Source organism: Apteryx rowi, unplaced genomic scaffold (genome assembly GCF_003343035.1).
Source record: "Apteryx rowi isolate R43461 unplaced genomic scaffold, aptRow1 scaffold_99, whole genome shotgun sequence".
Classification (NCBI taxonomy): domain Eukaryota; kingdom Metazoa; phylum Chordata; class Aves; order Apterygiformes; family Apterygidae; genus Apteryx; species Apteryx rowi.
This window is the reverse complement of record NW_020451304.1, coordinates 1040436-1066144: the sequence shown is the minus strand read 5'-3', so window position 1 is coordinate 1066144 and position 25709 is coordinate 1040436. Positions and strand designations below refer to the sequence as shown.

General features: G+C 41.6%; 1 protein-coding gene across 1 annotated transcript in view; it reads left to right on the top strand.

The window, feature by feature from the left end:
- TAOK1 (TAO kinase 1) overlaps window positions 1-25377 on the top strand; it is a 55603-nt gene extending 30226 nt beyond the window's left edge. Inside the window, exons 8-20 of the mRNA XM_026055193.1 lie at window positions 879-970; window positions 3566-3659; window positions 5060-5141; window positions 7108-7275; window positions 8177-8380; window positions 9487-9621; window positions 10238-10474; window positions 11244-11372; window positions 13008-13211; window positions 13719-13958; window positions 17727-17939; window positions 19035-19217; window positions 22346-25377. Coding sequence (XP_025910978.1) covers window positions 879-970; window positions 3566-3659; window positions 5060-5141; window positions 7108-7275; window positions 8177-8380; window positions 9487-9621; window positions 10238-10474; window positions 11244-11372; window positions 13008-13211; window positions 13719-13958; window positions 17727-17939; window positions 19035-19217; window positions 22346-22807 — 2443 coding nt within the window. The 3' untranslated portion in view covers window positions 22808-25377. The remainder of the gene's footprint in view (window positions 1-878; window positions 971-3565; window positions 3660-5059; window positions 5142-7107; window positions 7276-8176; window positions 8381-9486; window positions 9622-10237; window positions 10475-11243; window positions 11373-13007; window positions 13212-13718; window positions 13959-17726; window positions 17940-19034; window positions 19218-22345) is intronic.
- Window positions 25378-25709: the final 332 nt, after the last annotated feature.

Sequence of the window (25709 nt, the reverse complement as noted above, 5' to 3'; positions counted from 1 at the left end):
CTTGCACATTTTTGGCTTTGAAGTAAAAGGATTGTTTACTGGGTATTTAACGTACTTGGGCTCTATTAGAAGAATTAGCTTTGTGATCCTACAGTAGTTGTAGTGATAAAATGTCCTTTGCAAAAAAAAAAAAAAAAAATGAAAACTCAGGAAGGAAAATTACAATAAAGTTACAATAAAATTCATATGCAAAAAAAAAAAAAAAAAAAAAAAAAAAAAAAGTAATTAGGTTCTGACTTAAAGAAATTGTGGTTCCATGTATTTACAGTTCACAAAAAGTAATAAAAATATTTTGCTGTTCTACTTACTCTGACTTTAAGTGGTACAGAGGTAGGATTTAATTATCTGTAATATATTTTAATCACTCCCCCCAGTGGTTTTAGCAATTCATATGTTCTCACTGCATCTGGCTGTTGAAATAACTGAAGTGTTTTTTCTTTCATAGGAAAGGCCAGGTTCATTGAACAAAACCCTTTGCAGATCCCTTGTATGCTTTTGATCTCTTACACCTAATCTGTGGTGTTTACACAACTGCATGCTATAATTATTTCACCAGAGTCGGCCAGCCAGCTAAACTATTGGAAAGGTGGGAGGGCCAGAAGGTGGTAACACTCATAAATGGAGAGCTGGGCAGAGCACAAGAAAACATTGTGCAGCCTCTTTATAGGCTTGTGCTAGTGTGGGTGCCCAGCTGTGTGGCATTTTAATGGTTATCCACATCAGAACTGGTCTTTGTTCCCAGTAACCTGTGTTCGTGCTTGATATCTTGGGGAATGATTTGTTTATGGTAGATGAAATTAGTGAAATTCACTGAAATACTGATGATGATAGTATGTTCCAATGCACAGAATTTTATGAGCATCTATTTCCTGTTTTAGGATGGCCCCAGAAGTAATTTTAGCCATGGATGAAGGGCAATATGATGGCAAAGTAGATGTTTGGTCTCTTGGAATTACCTGTATTGAGTTAGGTAAGTTATTTTCTTTGAAAAATTGTAAAATTGAGTAATTTAATATGTAAAACTTACTCATCTGAATTACAGTATAGAGTATCCATGCTTCCTTCCCTGTCTGGTTTCTTTGGGGCTTAAATTTTAGAGAAAAGAGCTAAATGTGCTCCCCAGAATTCAAGACTGAGTCTCCAGTCTGATGTTGATTGAATTGGTGTTTTCATTACCCAAAGAAAAAGATTTGTACAGACAAAGAAAATAGCCAAATTACAGTGCTAAAGGTGTTCGCATTCTGTGGGAGAGGTAGTTAACTTTTGAATTGAAAAACACTTGTTGAACAGCATTAGAAATGAACTATTAAAACTACCAATATGAAAATATATTTAGTGGTAAAATGGTGATATCGTTTGCATGAAAATTTAAGATATACTGAAGACTTCTACCATTATGAAGTTTGGGGTAAGTGGACAGTTTCATAGCTATATTCAATGTATGTTGTCACTTGTTATTACATTTGGCTGGAAAACCTCTTAAGAAAAATTTGAAATGATCCAGTTTTTGAAGTGTTAACTCCTAAACTTGGGGGGGTTGTGGGGGGGGGATGACGCTGCTGTTAGAACAGACTCCTTAAAGCAAAACATCAGTTTAAAAGGGCTATATTAAAGTGGCATTTTATTTAAATTTAATGTGTAATCTTTTCTTGGGACACAAATGCACTCAGTAAAGCACAACACAATATACGGCAATACTTAGATTTACTTTATAGTCAAGATCCAACTCTCTAGAATCGCTTAGCTGTAAGTTCTTGGGATGGTGAGGTTTAGTGCTGCTCGTTGTACCTGAGGCTGTCCTACCATCCTTGTCAGATCTTATTGCTTGTGTTCTAAAACAACCTTGATGGAGGAGCAGTCTGCCTGGGCAGAGCGAGCTCTCGGGAACGCACTAATCCATGTGAACTGCGCAGTTTAGCTAAAAACGCTGTCTGGCATTCCAAACTGTCAACTTCATTTTCTTCCAGGACGAGAAATAGATTCTTTCTTCAGAGCAGCAATTTTTTTGTTGCCAATATAAAGCAAGTTGAAGGGGTGTGACTGTCATGACAGAATCCTGCTCGGAGTGGACTGGGGTGATTTGGCTGCATGCGCTGCTCCAGGAATGCACTTAGCTCATGGCGACCACACCCCCGGGCGCCTTACTGCACGCTGCATTTTTGCAATATGAAGCGTTAGGCTTTGTGGCTGGCTTTCAGCTTGGTGGGAGGTGAGACTGGGTCAAGACAGTAGAGCATTATAAGCTGGATCTGCACGGTTATCTAAATTGGGTTGGTTTGAATAAACCTGGAAAGAAGGCAGAGAAATGAGATGTCTAATAATCTTCTCAAGCTATTACTTAGTCTTATAAATGGCCCTTGTTGAAGGCTCAGTCTCACTGTTTTCTGAAGATTTTACATTTTATTCAGGTGAGTTAAGAGAGCAAAGATAGGGAGAACAGTTATTTAAAATAGCTTAATGGGTAATTAGTCCAGTCCCAAGTAGACACAAGCGGTTATCTGACAGATTAGAGAAGATAAACTGCTACATTTCAGGAAAGGTTTAATTCCTCAATTTGCCAGTTCTGAGGAATTTGTAGGGCTTAATCTGTTCCCTAATCTTGATGAGTTAACCAYGATCTCTAATACTTAGGTTACTGTAAAATATTTGATAGAAACAAGCCTGAGTTTGCATTTGTCACAATGCTACTATTAGATTCAAAATTGAGAAGCGGAATGAAAGCCTGGGATTTTTTCCCCCCTGTTTGTTTTTTTCAGGAAGGAAAGTTTCTGTTGCATTTTCACTGGTGTAAGAATGTCCTTACAGCTTGACCAGTTTCTCTGGAATGTTTATAGTGAGGCTGCACTTTATAGATTTACCCTATAAACATTCTGATGAAGCTTCAATTCTGTTGTTACAGTGAGATCATCTCCTTCCTCATTAAGCTTTCATGCTGTGTCAGTCTATAAGAGTAACACAAGCTTGAAAGAGAGAAGAGCCAAAGAGAAGGCGACTCTCAAAATAGTATAAAGAGTTAGCCTGTTCCTGACTTCCTGCCTGTGTGCTTAGTCAGTTAAGTGTGATTTGGTGGCTGTTGTAACCAGCTTTTGCTTCATCACTGCTGTCTTACTAGAATTTAATATTTGTTAGTTTTTAAGCAACTGTAGTTAAAAAAAAAAAAGAAAGAAAGAAAGAAAAAAGAAGAGGGGGCAAAAACGAAACCAAGAACACTTAGTGGCTAAGCGCTGAGTATAGAACTTACTGTTAACTTGCTCCTATTTTAGTACATTAAAATGAGTCAGAGAACTCAACTATGATAAACCACGTAATTTAAAAGCTTGAGAGGACAAGGCATTTGATCTTCAAAATGCTTTCATCTTCTGCAGTGGAGAAACTGATGGTATAGGACATATGCCAACATATCTGTCTGATTGCAGGGTAGGGTTGGTTTGGGGCTCTGTGTTCAGGCAATAGTGATTCTGCTGATGTGATTTCTTTTTAAAGGGATGTAAATTTAAAAAAAAAATAATAAAGGAAAAGCATGAGACTATCTCCCTATATAAAAATTATTTTCTTTTGTGTGTAGCGGAAAGGAAGCCTCCTTTGTTTAATATGAACGCAATGAGTGCCTTATATCACATAGCGCAGAATGAATCCCCTACACTACAGTCTAATGAATGGTGAGTATTACTGAGGGAGGAATGTTGTAGGGAAATGCTATAAATGGAGTGCTTTGTCATGCTGAGTTCCTGAAATGGCTGGATTCCTATTGGGAAGATGTGAGCTGGAAGGTTCTTATTAGGTTTGCTGTACATCTTATATACAAAATTGACCATTTACTAAATACACATTTTAGACTCTAGAACGTAGTAGAAGTAGGACAAAGTTCTTGAAAGAATGTAAGATGCTGTAATAAGCTCAGTTCGTGGGTCAGTAAACTTTTGAAGCTCAGAGGCTAGCCAAAAAAGTGTTTTTTAATCGCAAACCACACTGTCAGTTCCTAAATCTTTTTTTTTGTTGGAGTATTGCTTGCAAGATGAAGATGTTGCTTGTGCGTGGCGAATTTCTGCTGCATAAACTTCAGAAGCATAAAGCATAGTAGTAACACTTTGTGCCTCCCAGCCTTGAAGACTGTCTTTAGAAACAGCAAATGCAGTAAACTAATGTAAAAATTTTAAAAATTCCAAACTGTGTTTTTCTGAGCCATAGTCCTAGCTCTCTAATATAATACATTCTGCCATATTTTTAGAAATTTTTCTCTACTTCTGAAATATTCTGGTTAGGCTATTTCACACCCTGGTGCTTGACAAAACATTTGACTCCTTTTATGCATTTTTGTGACTAAAAAATGCAGGAATTTAATTTACTGAAAAAATGCAGTAGCAACACTCCAAATTGTATGGGGGAGAGGGAAAGATGGGGAGGGACAGAAATAAAACCTGTTCAACTGACCTACTGCCATGTTCAGGGTACAGTCATGCCCTTCTGAAAACTTATGTTCAGAAAAAGAAAGGGCAAAATACAGAATCTTCACTTACAGAGGGAGAGATGTTTTTCCTGAACAAATCATGGCCTTAAGTCGTACCTCTGACAGTTTGCACAATAGTGTGGAAGTTTTGTCTAAGGAGCCAAAAGTATTTCAGGAACTGTGTGTTAATGCAGTTTGAGGATGAAACACGCCTGCACAAAGAGGTCAGAACAGGCTGGAAGCTCTGATTAGGCCTTGAGCACTGTTTGTGCAATATTGAATTTGACAGTGTTGATCCTAGCACGGAAATATATGGGTGTCTGTGTCTTTATACAGAACTTTTTCCTTCCTCTTGAATTGCCCCATATTTTTACATTTGTAATAATCWTTTTGCCTGGAAGCTGAGGTTAAAGGAATCCACCTACTAGTAGCTGTGGGCTTTGGTGTGCATAGGGATGTCAGAGGCTGTTGTGTAAAGTACTGGGTATGTGTGGTTTCTCCCTACTCTTTCTACTAGCAGCACACAGATGTGAATGTCGTGGTTCCTGACTGAGCTTTTAAATTAAATTGGGGAGTTAATTCAGATGGATTCTTTTCCTGTCCTTGCCACAGGTCTGATTATTTTCGAAACTTCGTAGATTCTTGCCTCCAGAAAATTCCTCAAGACAGGCCTACATCAGAGGAGCTTCTGAAGGTTGGCTTGCTTGTCCTTTCTGTTCTCAACGTGGTATTAAAAAAGGGACGTGCCCTGCAATTTTCTTCCTGTCTCACCTACAATACTGGGTCATGGTTAATGATGCTCTGCCTGTTATCCCTAACACTTCTGAGCTAAGAACTAACGGATGCTGTGGACTGTAATGTGCTGGTTTGCCCAGCTTTACTGCCCCTTTGCAGTGTCTCAAGCAGTTACCAGGTGACTCACCGAGCCAGCTACGTTCTCGGCATAAAAGAACATCTCAGCAAGTGACGCTGAGTGACCATCAGCTTGTAGAGAGTTTCAGTTTCTTAAGCTCAGTCTCTCCTTCCAGTGACTATAATTAATCCTGACAAAGCTGCCATGCATCAGTTAACAAATACCTTTCTTTACTTCCCTCTTTATTCTATGCTATATATACCCCTGCAGGCTTTTTATCCTCTCYCATCACCTATGTGCTTTACACGTAGAACTGAAATCTGCTGTTCTAATAGTATCCCTGGGGGGAAGGGGAACAGAGAAAAGCAATTTTTCCTCCCCACATTTCTTTTCTTGACATGAATAAGCCTCAGTCATTTGCAGATTTTCTTCTGCTTTATTTCTTAGCTTTTCTTTCTTCATTTGTGCTCCTGTGTGCTGCAAATAGTTGATTTTCTTTGCACTAGTCTGGAAACAAAGCAAGTGTGTTAGATGGTTGCAAAAAGATGGCATGTTCCTAAGTGAACGCAACTCACATGAAATTTAGGTGTTACAGCTTTATTTTAAGCGTAACTTTGGTGGATTTCCTTTGTGATATCAAGTGGCATTCAGAATTTTGTTAACTTGTCATTCTCTTTACAGTTCTTGTGACATTATTTGGGGAGATTTTATGCTGGCCATGTTTCTACTAAACAGTGATATTCCCAAATTTTGCACTACCAGCAAATGGATGCTATTCATGAAGGTTTAATCATCACATTTTTGCATGTTTTTAGGATTAAATGGTTGTGAGGACTTTTGCCTCTTTAAAAATTGTGTATTCAGAAAGTAAATGCAATGATCCACTAAAGGTTTTGATGTGGGTGTGTAGTCCTGCCATTTCAGAATTCTGCAGACCAGTTTTATTTTGAGCATTGCACTACAATTAAAGAGAACATTGGTAGAAATTAAATGTTTGTGAATATATTCCCTTCATATCAGTAGTCTCAAACAGCTGCATGCCACTTTACAGGGACAGGTAGGAAAACATGTTAGAAATGGCAGTACAGTCCTCCAAAGGAACAAAATGAAACTAGTGATGTTAATGACTCATGCTTGCACAGCACATTTCATCTGGAGACTGCAAAAACTGCTTCCAACAGACATAGGCGAGACTCATTTTGCCTATTGGCAAAATGTAGCTACCTTTGCAATGAAACACAGTGAATATCTCCAAAGGGGAGCATAAYGTGGGCTAATTATTCTAAGACCAGGAGCAAAGGTCCACAACCCATTTTATGACTCAGAGCTGTATGCTGAATGTTTGATTTTTAGGCCTTTCTAAACTTGGAAAAGGTTTTTATAGTGAGAGTTAGCTGATGAGATATTAATATTTGGTTAGAGATGCTGAGCACCAAGAGGGGACCAATTTTACACTTTTAGAATTTACATATTATTTGTTGTTCTCCCCGCACTGGGCCACAACTAGATAATTTCTCTAAATACTCCAACTCAAAGAAGCGTAGGTTTAATTTGAGCCCCTGTTTTCATAGTATTTGAAATACCATTTTTGGTTTTTTACATCTTCATTTTTAGTGGGTGTCTCCCATCAGAAAACAATCATTCTGATAGCCATCTGGATCACGAAGTCTAAAAATGGTACCAAATAGGCTGTGAAGATCTTTTCCTCCTATCCAGGAAAGAAGGCTAACAAAGTTCATAATTGTATCCTCCAAAGTATGCGCACTGGAGGTGTGAGGTATCACTCACCTATTTGTGTGTTCTACAGCACATGTTTGTTCTTCGGGAGCGGCCCGAAACAGTGTTAATAGACTTGATTCAGAGAACAAAGGATGCAGTGAGAGAACTGGACAATCTGCAGTATCGTAAGATGAAGAAGCTCCTYTTCCAGGAGGCGCACAATGGCCCTGCAGTTGAAGCACAGGAGGAGGAGGAGGTGAGAGAAACTTGGAATTTCATCACTGAGCCAAAGAATGATGCTGTCACTTAAATAGCCATAACTCAGATCTTGCTAAAATGAATGGAGGCTGTTTACACACCTGACTGTAAACTCTGTGTTCTTGTCTGTGCTTGGGATAAAGCTACCGCAAGGCACAAACGAGGACAAGCAGGGAAGATGCCTAGTGCTGGCAAGAAGCTGTGCCATGTGTCCGTGCTTGAACAGTTAGCTTCCAGTGGCATAAATCTTAGCTTTCTTTGTGTGCGTATAAGACTTTATGCAGGCTCTTTCAGCAACTGTAGTTAGTTAGCCCCTATTTTGGCCATGTATACAAGGCCCCTGGCAGTCTTCTGGTTCATCTGGGGAATGTTTTCCTTTCAAGTCTAAGACCTAGAAAGTTGTAATTGATTAAAAAAAAAAAAATGAGGTAGTTCCCCTTTTTTTTTTTTTTTCTTTTCTTTTCTTTGGAATGGTGTGCTGCAGTCGCCACGCAGAAGTTGAGGCTTTTTGAACTGCAGAATACAGTCCAGTTCTCTCATGTACAGAAGGGAACTGTGCAAGCGCGGGGTGCTGGCCGAACACTTACTTAGATGATGCTGGTGTCAGAGCAGTTTCTGGTGACACACTGTTGCTGATTCGTGATAGAGTTCAGCTTGTTAACAGGCTCGCTGTTGAAAAGAATCTGACATCAGCCGGTTAATCTTGACAAGGTTGATTCTTTCCAGCCCCAGCATCCCACAAGAGAAGTGTTTCATGGCAATGCCTGGAGGGTGGGAGCTACTGTGACATGGCAGGTAGATGCCTATATAAAAGAGTAGAATGAACATATCATTTGGTAATGTCCGTAGATACAACTGTGATGGATTTGTTATTTAAAAGTGTAATTCCTTTCTCCTAGGAACAAGATCATGGTGTTGGCAGGACAGGAACAGTGAATAGTGTCGGAAGTAATCAGTCCATTCCCAGTATGTCTATCAGTGCCAGTAGCCAAAGCAGTAGTGTTAACAGTCTTCCAGATGCCTCGGATGATAAGAGCGAGCTGGATATGATGGAGGGAGACCACACCGTGATGTCAAATAGCTCTGTCATTCATTTAAAGCCGGTGAGCATTGAGTTTTTTGGCTGGATAACTTTAAAAGTGTGAAACAGGAGTGGGTTTGGTTGGTATAAATGGCTTTGTGCTTATGTACTTTGTCATTTATTTCTATTGATTTGGTAACAACTATTTTACTAATTGAATTGTTTCAAAACCAGTTTGCTTTATCATGAGGGCTTGGAACAGCAAGTTTATTTAGTGAATGCCCTTGATGTACAGAGCACTGTTTCATGGGACAAAAGGTGTGAGAGTTCCCACTTTCTGCCTCCTTGTTAGTGGATTCTTAAATACTAGACTCACAGTGGTGGGTAAAACCTGACTCAGCTTCCCAGCACTTGAGTTGAATATTTGATTAATGAAGAAAGGTGGGTAGAAAAACAATGCAGCACTTTGGGCATGACAGGCTGTGAAACCACTTCCTTGCCTTACCTGCACATGATGAAGGCTCAGCTGCAGCGTGTCTATCTGAACCATGCTGCTCTTGCTGTGGAGGGGTTATGATGTGTTTTCTCAAACGAGTAATGTTTCCCTAGCTAATGATAGGTGTGGTTAGAATGTTTTGTTCTTTGCCCAGATATGCAACAAAGACACAAGTATTTCCTCGGGGAGTTAATTGGTATATCATATCTAACTACTGATCGCTCTGTGATGAATGACAAACTCAAAATAAGAATGTGGAATACACCATGACAAATTTTAAAATTTGCTTTGAAGTATTTCTGCAGTGGTTGTAATGAAAATCATCCTCTGTCTTTCAGGGTTACAGAAATGTTGTTTTTGTCTTTCTGACTGGATATAATCTACTTTATAGCTTTTACGTTTTGTAAACTATTTAACTCGTTTTTCAGTTTTCCATTTATTTTTTTCATTTACAGTGGTAACTAGTAATTTTTATTCTAGTAATAAAATTGCACAATGAAATTCCCAACATCAGAGATAGCATAGTATAGCTCTTCTTACAGTATATTTTTTTGTCCAACTTAGTGGCAGGATGAATGTAAAACAGTTTTGCCTCCTTTTGGTTTTATATGTCTTTTGAAACAGACCAACATAGAAATCTTCTGTAACGTGGATTCTTTTTATTCACTCTCTTGTTAATATTTCCTCATAAGGAGGAAGAAAACTACAGAGAAGAATCAGATCCTCGAACAAGGGCATCAGAACCCCAGTCTCCTCCCCAAGTGTCTCGCCACAAGTCTCATTATCGCAACCGGGAGCACTTTGCTACTATACGCACAGCATCACTGGTATGTTAAGACTTTTCTTTTGAGGAAGTTGTATAGACAGGATGCCTTTGTACGTGGAGCTATGAAACTATGTGCAGTTTTTAGGATTTCATCAAAATATGAGCTGTCCTCATATCCTCATATCATATTATCACTGAAATAGTTTAAGTTAATAAATGCTTAAATGTGACACCTGGGCAAATATGATTTCTATATATTAGATATTTTCAAAACCAGTGTGCCTAGTAGAATGCAGGGAACAGTTTATAATAAGTAGTTGTGGTTTATTTTCATGTGTATATTATGTATGTTTGCGTGTATACATGTATGTGTGTATATGCATACATTCATATAGCAGTGGGCTAAAAAGACACTAAGAAACAGCTAGTAAAGTAACAGTAAGTAAAGTAACAGCTTTATAACAGTCCTCCAGTTTTCTGCTGGAGCCCATTGAGTGTCTTCTCTGCTACAGCAGAATTCAGTTTTTAATCTGGTCTGCTGTCATTAGGACATGTGCTTTCCTTTACAGCAAAATCATATTTATTTCACAAGTAGTTTTCTTGTGTGGTTTGAAGGCTGCTGAAAAGCAGATTAAGAAGCATTAACTTATTTTGCCCTGCTGTGGTTGTCGTCTTAGGTGACAAGGCAAATGCAGGAACATGAGCAAGACTCTGAACTCCGAGAGCAGATGTCTGGCTATAAACGCATGAGACGGCAACACCAGAAGCAACTGATGGCATTAGAGAATAAACTGAAGGCAGAGATGGACGAGCATCGCCTCAGGTTGGACAAAGATCTTGAAACGCAGCGTAACAATTTTGCTGCAGAAATGGAAAAGCTAATTAAAAAGCACCAAGCAGCCATGGAAAAAGAGGTATGAGATTACAGTTTAGCAGACTGGTCTCTATTTGTTAATTACATTGAATTGTCCACTTCCCCTCACTGACGAAGAGATGACATTGTAGTCTCTTACGTGTCTGTTTTCAGGAACCAAGCAAATTGCTAATTAGAAAAAGGCTAATACATCACCTCCTTACACTAAGGGGTTTATGTAACTAGAGGAAAGGTATGTCCTTCATCACAGTGCATTATACTAAATGTTAGTATACTGACCCCAGAAAAAATACTGTAAGGGTTTTCCTTTCTTTTGTCACGTATGTGCTGTCAGTATCTGACTGCTGAGAGTTATGGAAGCAGATTGGCTTGCACAGAAATGTGCCAACTGTGCTTAGAACTTTCACCCTTTAGTTGCTTATGGATATGGGTTTTTTCATGCTTTTAAATAATCGATAACAAAGTGGTGGTGTCTGCAAAGATCATTCCTGATGATATGTTTATCTTGCATCTCTCGGTGGAAGGCTAAAGATAGAGCTTGTCATAAAGAGTTGATTTTGGTAAGAGTAGCTGAACGTTAGGGTTGAGAAAACGAAGCACTGAAAAAGGACTCCTGCTGGGTGTGATTTGGGGGGAGGGAGGGGAATGAAAAGAGGGTGAGGGCAAGCTCCTGAGACTCGCTCTTTTTCAGAGTCATGGTGAGTATTGTGGTGACTGTACCATGAGTTCTGGGTATTGGGGCTGAAATGGAGGATGGGTTGTAATCAATCAGGCCTCAGACTGATTTGCTTCTGGACGACTTGCTGTAGGCTAAAGTGATGGCCAATGAAGAAAAGAAATTTCAACAGCATATTCAGGCCCAGCAGAAAAAAGAACTGAACAGTTTCCTGGAATCCCAGAAGAGAGAATATAAGCTCCGTAAAGAGCAGCTGAAAGAGGTAACTCATCTTTAATGAGAAATGTGAACCAATAGTAGAGTGTAAAATGCAATACAAGAGCAGTGAACATTCAGAAATAAGAGTGCCACTATGAGCAAGAAAACTTACTGGTTTCAGCAAGTTCTGCATTTCATGAGCAGAGTCCTGTTATGTACTGTATTTGTTTTGTATATCTGACCTTAGAATAAGAGGATTTATCCTAATGTTGGCACGTATATATTTGCCTTGTGTTCAGTATTATTTTTTTAGCCAGAAGCATGCACATTTAGCGATTCTAAGGAATGAAAATAGTTCAAGAAAGGCAATGGGCATTTCTCTCATATCTTGTAGCTGCAATATTGACCATGCACTGCAGCAATTAGTGAAGTTTCTCATCATTTAAATGATGTCTCTGTGACAGCAAGAAAATAGAGCAGTAAAGGTGACCTGCAGTGGTTTTTTTTGTTTGTTTGTTTTTTAAGAAAAATATCTGTAAAACAGTAGTTAATTTTAACGGAGGAAGCTGTCTAATAGTTTAATAATCACTATATTTTAGTGAACGACCTTTGTGAAATAGAGAAGAATTCTAGAATCGAACTTCCTAGTTCCTTTTAAAGAGCAGCTGAAATTATAGGCACTATAAATAATGTTTTTGAAAGAACTATTTACTGTTCAACCATCAACTTGTGTGATGCAACTTTGGAACTTGCAGCCATGCAATCCAAAGGGAAATATTCTCAAAAATAGACATTTCCTGGGAGTTAAAAGGCTGAACAGCAGCAAAGCTGAGAGGTCTAACAGCGAAACCGTAGCAGTGTGGGCTCTTTATAATAACTTGGAATCTTTTCCTAGACAGGCAGTAGATCACAGCACACCAGGACACAGTAGGTTGACCCCTTGATGAAATACAGTTCTGTCTAATACTTGAGCTGAAACGTATTGTGACAAGTCTAATTATTGCATGGAATTCTCTAGTATGAAATTCAAGCACTCAACTTCTTTTATCAGAGATGTTTCAAGCTATATATTGAATTTAATACTAATGTGGAAAATGTGGCCTTAAGTTTCACCTGTGAACTTCTTTATATTGTTTTTGTAAGTTATGGAATCTCAGTGAGTGGCCCTGCCTCAGTGAGTTGCTTGTAAAGTGTATATGTGTTCTGATTCAGCAAGACATATAATAATTTTCTGATGTGCTTATGGGCCTGGAGTTCTGTATGATGATGTTTGTGAATGAGATAGGATGACAAAAATTTCCCCTTCCTCCAACCCCCTGGGGCTCTGTAAAAATATCTATTAGGCAGTATGGCTGGATCTCATTGTGCCTTTATGTTTTCAGTTTCACATCATCATTTTTAAGTTTTGGACTATTATATGTGCCTGGAAACTGTGAACATGAACCAGCATTTTGATTAGCTAAAATGGTCAATGCAAAAGAAGTTGCAGTTCAATTTGCTCCAGTCCAAGCTGTCTCCTGATGTTCCCTTAGATATGTGATATGATGCATTTTGCAAAGGCTTTGATGGTACTGGCCCTGAGAAAACAAGGTGGAACAGCTTTGCCTGAAATGTGGCTTATTAGGCAGGTCTGTCCAGTTGGTCAGTGCCAAGGAGCTTAATGTAATTATTCCACAATTAATTACTTTACTGTTATCAGGAGCTGAATGAAAACCAGAGTACTCCAAAGAAGGAGAAGCAGGAGTGGCTCTCCAAGCAGAAGGAGAATATCCAGCATTTCCAGGCAGAGGAAGAAGCCAACTTACTGAGGCGTCAGAGACAGTACTTGGAGCTGGAGTGTCGTCGCTTTAAGAGACGGATGCTCCTTGGCCGCCATAATCTGGAGCAGGACCTGGTTCGGGAGGTAAGAGAATAGGTAGAGATGAGACCCTGGAACTKTCTCCGGTCTGAAATGCGCCTTGTAGAACACCTGCAATCTCGCTGAAATATTAATCACCAAATCAGAAATTTTTTTGGTAAAATAATGGCTTGATATTTTTCACAACTTGTGATGGGAATCAACATGGCATTTAAGGGATGATCATTCAGAATCAAATGTTCAGTTTAGTGCTCTATTTTGAGAGAACTGTTAGATCCAAAAAGTTAATGGGGAAAACAATTACCGTCCTTTCCAGAAAATGCTTCCTGTGAATCCTGTTGAACGTCCGGGGCAGGAAAAAGAAAAGTGAAATGAGGAAGGAAAAACTACCTATGACAATGTTGTTTACTTCTGATAAGGTGTAGAAACTGTGCTCTGTCCTCAAATGCGTTGGAAAGAGGGAAATACCTTGTAGACCAAGTGAAATGTCACATCACGAATGCAAATCCGAGTAAGCAAAGGATCTAATAATTCCCTCTGTCCTTCTGTTAGGAGTTAAACAAAAGGCAGACACAGAAGGACCTGGAGCATGCCATGCTGCTGCGTCAGCATGAGTCCATGCAGGAGCTGGAGTTCCGCCATCTCAGTACCATCCAGAAGATGCGCTGTGAGCTGATCCGACTCCAGCACCAGACTGAGCTCACCAACCAGCTGGAATACAACAAGCGCCGAGAGCGGGAGCTGCGGCGTAAGCACGTCATGGAGGTCCGGCAGCAGCCCAAGAGCCTGAAGGTATTATGTAATGCAGGAGCGCTGGGAGCGAGCTGCAGGAGCAGGACACCGCTGGTGGTAGTGGGAAAGTGGTACACTGCAGCTCAGTGTGCGTGCTTGTGCACGCAATGCACATGAGTGGTGCAGCATGAGACCAGGCTGCAGCTGAGTTCTTATTTGCAGTGCATGTGGATCCAAGGTATTTTGAAGCTTGCTAATTTGAAGAGGTATCTAATTCTGTAGTTAATATGTTCTTAGAGAAGTGTCATGTTTGTCAAGCTGTGTGACTGCAGCCCTACAAGCACCGTATGTATGAACTGTAGCAATGGTGATCAGGGTTGCAGTGTAGTATAGGCAGGCTCTAACAACACCATTCCATCATTTAATTTGAAAAGCGTACTGTTCTCAGCAATGTGCCGTCCTTTTTGTGTTACTTTAAAATGCATTTAATCTTTGCAGTGCCCTTTTTCCGTCTTCCTCCTACACCGTTTTCTGATCATCTTCTCCCCACACGCACAAGAAGATAATCTGTCTTTCTGTGAAGAAGCAGTGTTTTGGGTGTGGGCCTTTTTTAAGGCTTTGTGTTGCCATGTGCATCAAAGTGAAATGCACTGTCTGTCTTGGCTAGCACACCTCGTTACTTTTTGTATTAATGTGATATGCCAGCAGATGTGGGGGGAGAGATACCAACCAATTGCAGCATCCTCAGGAAGAGCAAGATACCAACACTGACCTTTGCTGTGTTGTGCTCCCATGGGTTTCTCACGCTGCCCTTGCCACTGGTGGCTGACCAGAACTATAGGGCCTCTGTAATTGAGGCTCTTAGTGTTTTCATTGTAAGCCTTCACTTCATCGAAAGAAGTCCAGTGGTTTATTCTGAAGTGTGAGAGTGGAGTATAAGGCCTTTCACATAGCTGCCGGGTACGTTTCCTTTGAGGAGGCAGCCGCCTTCTCTCCACCCAGTGTTCAGCTGTGCCAGTAACAAAATGAGTGGATGGCATACTGAGCATGGGGTTTTCTATTGTTCTAGGTCTTCCTGCTTTGTGATATTTCCATCTGACTTAGTTTGCACCACCTGCAAGCTATCTTCTTACAGAGATTGTCTGGAAAGTAACCAACCGAAAATAGAATTGCAGCAAGAGTAAAATGTGTAGTTTGTCAATATTAAAATAATACTAAACAGTGAAAAACCTAGCTTGTGAGTACCAGGGACCATCTGATCACTGCTGAGAATCTCCAAGGATATAATGTATAAATAGCTGGTGACTTCACAAAGAAGCTGCACTGCGCTCTGAGCTGAATAAAACTGAAGCAGCTGCATTAGGTTGATCCTTCCGAGATTAGCATGAATGAGATCTGCCTCCCCAAGGTGATGTGATGCAAACACGAGTGGGCAGCATGTCTCTATTCATTCCCTTGCTGGCAGCAGGGACAGTGAAATCGGAGGTCTGCCCAGGCTGTACAGTTTTGGCTCCCCTCTCACCTTTGCAGACTATTCGGCCCCCTTCCCCTTTGCAGTGGGGAGAGGGCTGGAGCATTTTGGTGAGGAGCATGGAAAGCTTGCACTTCACCTTGCGTGGCCGCTCTGCGATTAGCGAAGGATTTCAGGCTTGAGCTGTCAATCTAGCACCTCCGCGTACACACAGTGCTAATAATGCAGCCTGCTGGACAATCGCTCAGTTTGTAGTACAATCCCCTATTTATTGAGACTGTTCCCTAGTATTAACTCTTTCTCTTGCTTCTGACTAACGCAGGCAAGTGCTCTTATTTGACTAGATAATTTAACTATTTGCTTAGTTTCTCTCTGCAGCAGTATTTGCCTTGGAGAGCACAGGTTTCAGGCTTTCCCTTTGTTTTTAATGAAGTCCTTTGTCCTGAAAGCGGTTTTTAATGGTCAGTATCTGTTGCAATTATTACAGCACTGGAAGGAATGAGGACTAGAATTCACCCTTCGGTGAAAACAGCTCTGTTATTATTTTGTGTTTTAATTGTGATGCAAATACCCTCTTGCTGGTATTTCACAATGCTAGGTCAAAATGATCTTGTCAGAAGTCTGACTGGAAACCTTACCCCTCCCTTCTGTTTCCTGTTGTTGAAGCCTTTGGATTGGAAGGCTGTAAACAGAGGTCTGGTGTCCAAGTGAAACTTCACAGAAAGTGAGGACAAAATAGATCGTTAGTGTTTTGCTATGACCAGATCCTTGATGTGAGCATGCAACCTGTGGATGTTTCCCTTAGGGACGGGGGAGAAACAACCTTAAAGTTTTCCTGGAGGAAAATAACTTTCTGTGAATTTAGAAAGGGTAAAAGTGATGTCTTCCTCTCCATGATGGTATGTTTTGGTTGAATCAAAACCATCTCTGTCCGGTCTTCTGCATCAGTTTAGCAAAAACAAATTGTTTGTTTATGCAACAAAGCATGTTGACATCTAAATTGGGCTGGATATATTGTCTGATCGCTCTCAATCTTTATAGGTAGCTGCAAGTGCTGTGCTTATCACCTACCCTGCTGAGCCTTGAGTTAGTGCCAGGAGCACTCAGTGGAGGAGCTGACGGGAGACATGCACATATCTGCTTTGCTGGTTCAGAACCCAGAGTTCTTCCAAGCTATTCAAGGAACAGGAATCTGTTCCTATACTTGTTGCTTGTCCCCAGCACTTCAGGATTTGACCATGGTGGTTGACAGTATAAATGGCCCAGACTGTACTGACTGTGCTGATGTGTCTGGCTCTGCTTTTTGCCTTTTTTTTTTTTTTTTTTTTTTCTTTCCCATGGGAAACTTAACTATCCATCATTTAACCACCATCACTCATCACTTCTGGATTTTGCTTAGTTAGAAGTATCCCAGCCAGTCCTCATGTAGAAAGATGCAGGGAACTCTAGAGAAGCTTCCTTTTCAGGATCTTAAAACACTTTGTAGATCTTAACCCTTATAAAGCTGCTCTGGGGGCCAGTAGGATAGGTGAAAGAAAGAATGAGTTTATCCAAGGTGATACAGCAAAGTGGATGGCAACTCCAGGTACCTTTTCCAGGATTAATGTCTCAGTCCTGTGCGCAGTCACAAAATCATGTCTCTAAACAATACAGAGATGCTAGCAAGTGCAAAGGGAAAAATCAGTCTCCAGTAAGCCTCCAATGGGACTGGGGAATTGTTTTGTTTGCTAAGCTAGCGTGCTGCTAGTGTTGCTTGTGGTGCACTTCTTCAGATGTCTAATCTTTCCAAGCCATTTTTGAGTATCCTTATGAAAATCAAACTCTTAATATCAGAGGGTTAGAACATCCTTCATTCATGAAAACCTTAATGGAAAAAGTGTTGCCCTTTTTCCCTGTCCCTTCCATGTACCAGATCTGCTTCTTTTCATAACATTAAGTGCTCTTCATATATATGTGCCATACAAGCACCACCATGTGTGAGTATGGCTTTCAGTGCTAATAAATATTAGTCCTATCCCTCAAGAACTTTTCTTGAAAAGCAACACCCAGGACTGGATCCAGTCCAGTGACAAATGTGAGGCTCTTTGTGTAGAGACAGCTGTATTTAGGCTGGAGCTTTGTTATAAAAGTGTCTGTATTGTAATTGTTTTGCACAGTAGCAGTGTCAAAGCAGCTGCAGCAGTAGTCGTTGCCTCTTGTGTATTTGCTTCCCTCCTTGCACTGTAGATGTTAATATACATTTGTGGATTCTTGAACTCATATCCTTAATGTAATCCTAAATATCCATTTGAATGGATATTTCTCCCATTTGAAATGTGCTGTTTTTCTTTTTGTTTGTGTCCCCTCCATCTTTCCAGTCAAAAGAACTACAGATAAAGAAGCAGTTTCAGGATACGTGCAAGATCCAAACCAGACAGTACAAAGCACTGAGAAACCATCTGCTGGAGACCACGCCAAAGAGTGAACATAAAGCTGTCCTCAAACGGCTCAAGGAGGAGCAGACCCGGAAGCTGGCTATCCTGGCTGAGCAGTATGATCACAGCATTAATGAAATGCTCTCTACACAAGCTGTGAGTCGCCTCCCAGGGACCCAGGGTTCCTCAGCCAAATGGGGATGTTTACATTTTAACCAGTCTGTATCCTGATAGCCCAGGGTATCTGCTTCCGTGCTGCATACGCCATGCACAGCACAGTCCTCTGTATTTAAAAAGCAGCGTTCCAATTCATAGGAAAGAAGTATTACCCACGTCAGGCAGGTTGAAACTGAAGCCGCTGTTGCAGAGATGCAAGATGATGCATCTGTGTGGCCAAAGGACTGCTTTTGCATGAAGTCTGGCAATGTGAAAGCTCCTGTTAGAGCTTCATTAAATAACGTGCAGGCTGCTGTCTAAGTCACTGAGGTTTTGAGTTTTCAATGATAGCAACCAAAGCATGTCTCACTGGTGGAAGATGCTCAGTGAGTCATGGAGGAGTTCAGACTTTTGATTGTAAATCTGAAATAACGTTAAAACTGGTGCGAAAGTTCTGTAAACTCTCCTTTAAGGAATGACTCCATGAGCAATGCTTTGAGTCCCTGCTACAATGAATGTACAATTTTCTTTGCACTTCTTGCACATTGCATCCTGCACACATCACTCTGTGCACAAATTTAACACTGTGAGGCAGGGTAGCTGGCTTAATTTATGTATGGGAAGTTTAAAAGTTCAGTATCATGTTGCTTACAGGCTTCTAAGTTTGTCATTTTATTCTTTCATCCTAAGTCCACGATTGGCAGGGATATGGACTTAAGTCTCCCACATACAGGAGATTGGTTAATCCAGTTGAACAGAGGACAGGAGAGCTTTTCTTTCTTTAAACTTTGCCCCTAATGAAAAGGAGAGCTGTGAATGCTACCACTTCCAGCAGTCTGGTCTTTGCAGTATGGATCATGATTCCTCAGGCACCACTGCTCAGCAGCATCACTTGCATCAGCGCTGTGGGCTCACTGTCACCGGTCTTTGTCACTATAGGTTCTCTGTTCAGTGAAACTAAGTACAATAGAGGCCAATTGTATTGCTAAGAAAACAAAGTCCCATCCCATTCTCTTCCCCTCCCCGCAGTCCTCCCCCAGAGTGTCATGAGTGGTTACCCCATAGTGAAATGTCTCTATTGTCTGCCTTTCCCAGCTGCGTTTGGATGAAGCACAGGAAGCAGAGTGCCAGGTTTTGAAGATGCAGCTGCAGCAGGAATTGGAGCTGCTGAATGCATATCAGAGTAAAATCAAGATGCAGGCAGAAGCCCAGCATGATCGGGAGCTGCGTGACCTTGAGCAGAGGGTATCCCTCCGCCGGGCCCTCCTTGAGCAGAAGGTAAAACGGGCAGGAGAGCATCATTAGCACTGTCCTTGTTTCAGATCTTAATTTGCACCATGCTCATCAGCAGAGAGAGAAATTGCTCTTACCCTGTTGCGTATAGCAACATAGATCATTTCGATATTGGACTTTCCAGGATGATAGCTCAGTGACACATAGGATGGTTGAGCTGGCAGAAAGTTTAGCCTTTGTGAGCTGCTTCCGGCTGCTTTTGAAGCCCTGCCTGCTGGAGGAAGTYGTGCCTCTCTGGGCAGAAGGGAAAGTGAACTGTTCTTTCAGTCCCTGAGCTGCAGATTGACTTCCCCAGTTTGTTAGAGGACAGACAACAACCCAAAACTAAGGGGTTTTTTGTTTTAATTTCCATGGTATCAGCAGTAGGTAGCTTGAGATTAAAAAAGGTAGAATGCATTAGGATGAATTTGTGATTTGAGGCCCTGTATTTTATGGCAATACAGTTTTTATTTTACTGCGGCTCTGTTCCATTTGTCAGTCTGTGGACACTGAGCTGTAGTTTTCCAGTGAAATGACATTTAAGTTGTGGAAAAGCTTATGTCTGCACTATTGTTCTAAGCAAATTGAAGCAGCCAGACACACAGGCATGGAACCTGCTGCTCCCTAGATTTCAACTTGAATTGACTACGTGTATTTAAGGGCTTTCCTGTTGGAGCATGCTTTCCTATCCAGTGCCAGACACGTGGTGTGTGTAGAAATGTGTGCGAGTGGCCTACACAAAACAGGGGAAGGGTAATGCACTAGTCTGTGAAAGGAAATGCACAGTCAGCATTCCTCCTACGAGTTTTTCCCCTCTTGATTTGCCCTGTGGGTGCCAGCCGTCACTGTTCACATGACAGTTCCAAACTTTTTGATGCTGATCAGCGATTATTAAATTATGACAATTACTCTGTGGCCTCAAGGTTCTTCACACTTACTTCCCCCAGAGGCTACCAGATGAATGCTTAGCTGGTAGAGGTGCCTCATCAGAATAAAACTGCTCCACCTCATGGTCAGCAGAGAAAGCACCTCTGAGAAGACAGCACAGTCCTATTGCACTTTGGTCTCTTACAGAAAGTTGAAACTCTGGAAGCAATTTAATTTGTGAAAACAAGATTCCCCTGTGGCACTCAAGGGTGTTATACCTGTATTTAAACCCCAGCTCTAGGTTGGTCTGGTTCTATTATTTTGTTCCCATCCAGGAGAGGACGGCTCCCATCCCAGCCCTGCATTTGAATATATATTTATGCTGGGTCTGCATTGCCCTCTGCCGGCATGATCTAACAGGAGCTCTGAGAAGAAGTATGCCATAGCAAGCCTACTGCTGGCCATTGCTCCGTGTCTGTGGGATCAGCTTGTGTTACACTGGACATAATGCTGTGTTAAAAGCTGAAGTGAGGCCAGTGGCTTAAGGAAACACACATCAGCCAATAATAATGTTGTGCAAATCTTTCAGTGTGAGCTGGGATCAGAGTCTCTGGGCATAGGAGGCCCCTGCAAATCAACTTTAGGCATCTTTTTGCAGCAGTGTTTGGTTGTTGTTGTTGTTATTTAAGTTTTTGTATSCTGAGTGTCCCTGGCTGTTGATAATGAGTTTAGCCTATTGCAGGTTTCAATGTGATTACTGCCTTAGAATAGCAAAAAATTGGATAGTCCTTCAGCTTCCATAGGCTGGAGTCTTTACTTAGAAATATATGTAGTACTCGTGCATTGCAACTCACCAAGTCATGGGCCACTGGTTTTCTACTGGGATTACAGTTACTTAGTGGCAGCTCAAGGGAAAACATTGCACTACCTGTATGCRCAGGTAGATGTGCTTTCCAGTCGCTAGGGTCTGGGGTTTTTTGGTTTTGTTTTGGAAGAGTTAACAATTGCAAGTATTCTGGTGTGGGTAGCTCAGCRATGTCACCTGGTATTTGCGTATGTGTGCTAACTGAAGCTGTCTGGCAGCCAGAGGAAGGTCAGGTGCGTGCACAAGATGAACCTCTGAATTTATATGCGCAAACATATATATAGCCTATGGCAAGGTCAGTCTCTGATACTCAACAATAAACCAGATTCCAGATGTCAGTGTGTGCATAGGACTCTGCTTCTTTTTCAGTGTAGCGCTTTTTATTTTTGATGGTGCCCTTCACCATAGTGACTCAACGAGCATACGTGTCTCTGACTTAGGCTAAGGAGGGAGTAGCCAGCCCCATCAATGGGCAGTTTTTAAGTTTTACTGAGGCACTTGTACATGTTATACCCTGATTCTGTATTGCTCATGTTGCAACGGTAATGAGCATGTCCCAAGAGTGTCTTTAAAAGACTTTAGATTTACTCATTTCTTTCCCACGCGCCTCTGACACCTCATCTTCAGAGTCCTGCATCCTGAGGTCATTCCTAAGTGATGTTATTTTAATGCAGTGCATTAGGTATATCTTTCTGTGAAGTTCAGTCACACTAAGTCCTGTTTGTTATGTTGTCACAAAGACTGAAAATTATGTGCAGCTTCACATACTGGACACTAGTTTTGAAAGGAAAGGAGAAATTCTTCTTAGATAGTAATATTGGAAGAAACAAGTGCAGAATTTTAAAGAGCTAACATTAGAGAAAGCACCTTCTTCCTACTCTGTCATTTCCGAGCCAGCTGACCACTGCGCAGCTTTCAGCAAGAGTAAGCAAGGCTGCTCTGTGGAGAATCAGTATTGCTCTCCCAGCACTAAGAAACAGCAAGTGAATAAGACAGTTTCTGAAAGCCCCAAATGGCTCAGGAGATGACTCACACTGGAGCAGATTGTTTCCTAAATTCCAGATGAAATCACTTTGCATATTCCCTGACTAAGGCAATAGAATGCTTACAAGTACAGTGCTCTCTCCAGTGCCTTCAGTACAGACCAAGACAACCTTTTGGCCGTGTGGTTGCTGACAGCAGGGGAGATGCTAATGAACTAAGTTAGTCTTGGCCATTGCTTTTAATCCTTTTCCTCAGATCGTGTTTTGAGGGACACCTTATTGAGATTCAGTCTTTTGTAGAAACATGGGGAGAAGGTTCCCCCCGTTAACTTGCTGTTACAAGTCCTTCAGAGGCTTGAGGCCATGCCTGCAAAGAAGTCCTGCTGCTACAGAATGTCTTTTTCTTTTTCCCTTCCCAGATTGAGGAGGAGATGCTGGCGTTGCAGAACGAGCGTACCGAACGGATACGAAGCCTGCTGGAGCGTCAAGCTCGCGAGATCGAAGCCTTTGACTCAGAAAGCATGAGGCTAGGTTTTAGTAATATGGTTCTTTCTAATCTCTCCCCCGAGGCGTTCAGCCACAGCTACCCGGGAGCTTCTGGCTGGTCCCACAATCCTACTGGGGGCGCAGGACCTCACTGGGGTCATCCCATGGGTGGCCCACCACAAGCTTGGGGCCATCCAATGCAAGGTGGACCTCAGCCATGGGGTCACCCCTCGGGGCCCATGCAGGGGGTACCTCGAGGTAGTGCTATAGGGGTCCGCAACAGCCCCCAGGCTCTGAGGCGGACAGCTTCTGGGGGACGGACGGAACAGGGCATGAGCAGGAGCACAAGTGTTACTTCACAAATATCCAATGGTTCACACATGTCTTATACATAACTTAAACAATAACTGAGGGTGGCAATTCCACTGGAGCTGTCTGCCAACAGAAACTGCCTACAGACACCAGCCCAGCAGCCTCCTCAGTGCGGTGCTGACGTGTGGAAGCTGGGTGCACATGGAATATTGTATTCATTTTGTAAAGCATTATGTTTTGTGTTTACTAACTGGGATGTCATAGTATTTGGCTGCAGGGTTGGGAGGGTTGGTTTTTGTTTGTTTGTCTGTTTGTTTTTACTTTTTGGAGGGGAYTTGGGAGGGCATCTGAGAAATATATGCAATTAGTCAGAAGAGTTGGCTGGTGATTGTCACACTGACGTGACAGCAGGGCCTCAGGCTGCCGTTGTCATGCCATCCATAGGAAGTCTGAGCGAGAGTGRAGACCTCCTCCCATGTCCATAAATTTCTAACTGCCACCCTGCAAAAACCAGGTGAGCTGCCTTTAAACCAACATCCAAGGGAGGAACAGCTGGATCTTCTGTTCCATTTTTATTTGTCATTAAATTGGATACATTTCTAGGGTATTGCCTCTGCCAAGAGGCATTTTCAGAGACTTGTAGGTGAGAAAGAAGGGTGAGAAGAGAGGCCAAGAGACACCAGGGCTCAGCAGGGCCCTGCAACCCAAGTGCCCACTCCGTGGTGTTTAAGAAGTGACGTTCTCTCAGAAGGCACTGGTCAGCTTCCCRAGAACTGCATGGGTAAACCTGTCTGGAGGGAACAGGCTAGAAATGTTCAAAGCTGTTTTCCTGCTTTGGCACTCCCTGACTGTGCTGCTGTTAGCTCAGATGAGGTTGGGCAGAGGAGCATAAGTAATGCACTTGTATAGCTAATACTGTGACATCTCATTTTAGCTAAGCATCAGAATAATTCTTGGAGCCCAGCATAGTCCTTTTTGCTCCATTCAGAAATGTTAGATTTTCAGCCAATCAATCTCAAATGCCAGAGGTATTTTGAAGAATGCCATAGTTGCAAAATGCCATTGATCGGGTTTTTCATTATTACACTACATCCACCAATTTATTACCTTTTTGGCTTGTTGCAATTTCCTGTTTACATGTAGAGTGTAGCCAACTGTTTAAATGTTTAGTTGCCACAGTGTACCAGGAGGAGCTGAGCCAATGACTCTTTCCCAGCTGATGACTAACCCAAATCACCACTGTAGATCTTGCTGCATGTGAGGCTCCTTTTTTATTATTTTGGTTGCTGCAATATTTTACAACTTTTACAGTCCCTTGAGATGCTGTGATTGTTTGGCAGCATGTCACACCATGCGAGAAGGCACTACTTCCGGAGGCTCCTTGGAGCTGCTGTACTACTGAAAGGAAGCAAAGGTGGTTGTGAAATCAATCCAGTGATAAAGGGTCGGGGAGTCCAATGACTTTGTGGCACAGTGTCATCCCTTAGTGCTGGGAATTGGAGATACCCCCATGCTCTCGTGGCAGCGTGTTCTGCGTCAGCCAGCACTGTGGGGTTAGGAGAAGAGCAGGTAGATGAAGTTTGGCTTGAGGCAAAGATTTCTGTCTTGGGGACTGACCAGCCAGGGTTCTTTGTAAATGTTTTTCCTTGCACACTAATCATCTTGAAGAAAACACTAGCTGCTAACTCTAGGATTTGCCTTTAATATGTTTATAGGGCTCAAAAGCAAGGTTTTCCGAATGTGTTTGTCCATGTGACATATTTATRTAGTAAATGCTCTAGTCTCGCTGCTGTTCAGTACTCTCAACACGGCGATGTTTTTTCATTAGCTAAATTAACATCCACTCCCAATCCTTAACTCTCTGCCAAWGTCTGGTGAATCCAAGTGGGATTTCCAGCACTTTGGCATAACATATCACTAATCAAAGATGGAAACAATACCAAAATCTGTTTGAGCAGCCCCTTAGTAAGGAGCTTTGTAGTATTAACAGTTCATGGAAGCTTGGGATGAGGCAGTGGTCCCAAGGAGGGGGTTGGTTTGGTTGCCCCCTGTGGCAAGCGATGACCGTGGATTGTCCTATTCCTTCTTCAGCTATGTTTTTTTTTTTTTAATGTGGAATTGGATTTTGGGGGTCATTCTTTTGCATTGCAACATTGTTGAAATGCAGCAAAACCGATTTAGGAAAGGTACCTATATTTTCCTGGGTTTAGAAGAAAAGAAAAAAAAAAAAGAAATGAAAATCCCCAAACCCCAAATTGTATTGGAATTTACAATGCGAGTGTGGAGGGTGTGCCCAGAGCGTGGTGCTAACACAATGTTTTGCAGTTCAGCTCCTCAATCACAAACAGCAGCAGCAACAGCAGGGACAGGCTGTACCTGCGAGTTCAGTGGGTTCATTCTTTTGCTTCTGTTATGGTTTGAATTTGGTCAAAGTCTCTGGCTTAAATTGAGCTACTTCAACAGAATTCTCTCAACCCATCTCTGTGTAATGTCAAGCATGACTGAATGCTGAATCCAAATGATGGCTATCCCATATTGGCTTTTTTGTATTCAAAAAGAATTGTGTAGTAACCATTTTTACATGTATATCATGTGCAGACCTGGACTATTCCAACAAGTTAATATTTTAATTAAAATAGTTTGCAAAAACTGATTCAGATCAACTGGTCTAAATGTGTGTGTCCCTGTGTGTACCTGTGGGAAGGAAAGATGTCCTAAATAAGCCTGATCTCAAGAGAAAGCAGGTGTAGCCAGAGACTCAAGATCAGGTTGTACATTGGAGGTATAGGAGGAGGTCATTGGTGTTGAGAATTTTGATATATCTCAAATATATTTGTGAGATATATGAACAACTGTAAAATATGCTAGAGAGAAGCAAACACTTTCTGAATCAGTTTGCAAACTCTGTTTTAAAAAGTAAGACAAATTACTCCATATTGTACTTGTCGCAGTCATGCCCTAAACTTGGTTTTAAAAATATTGTAA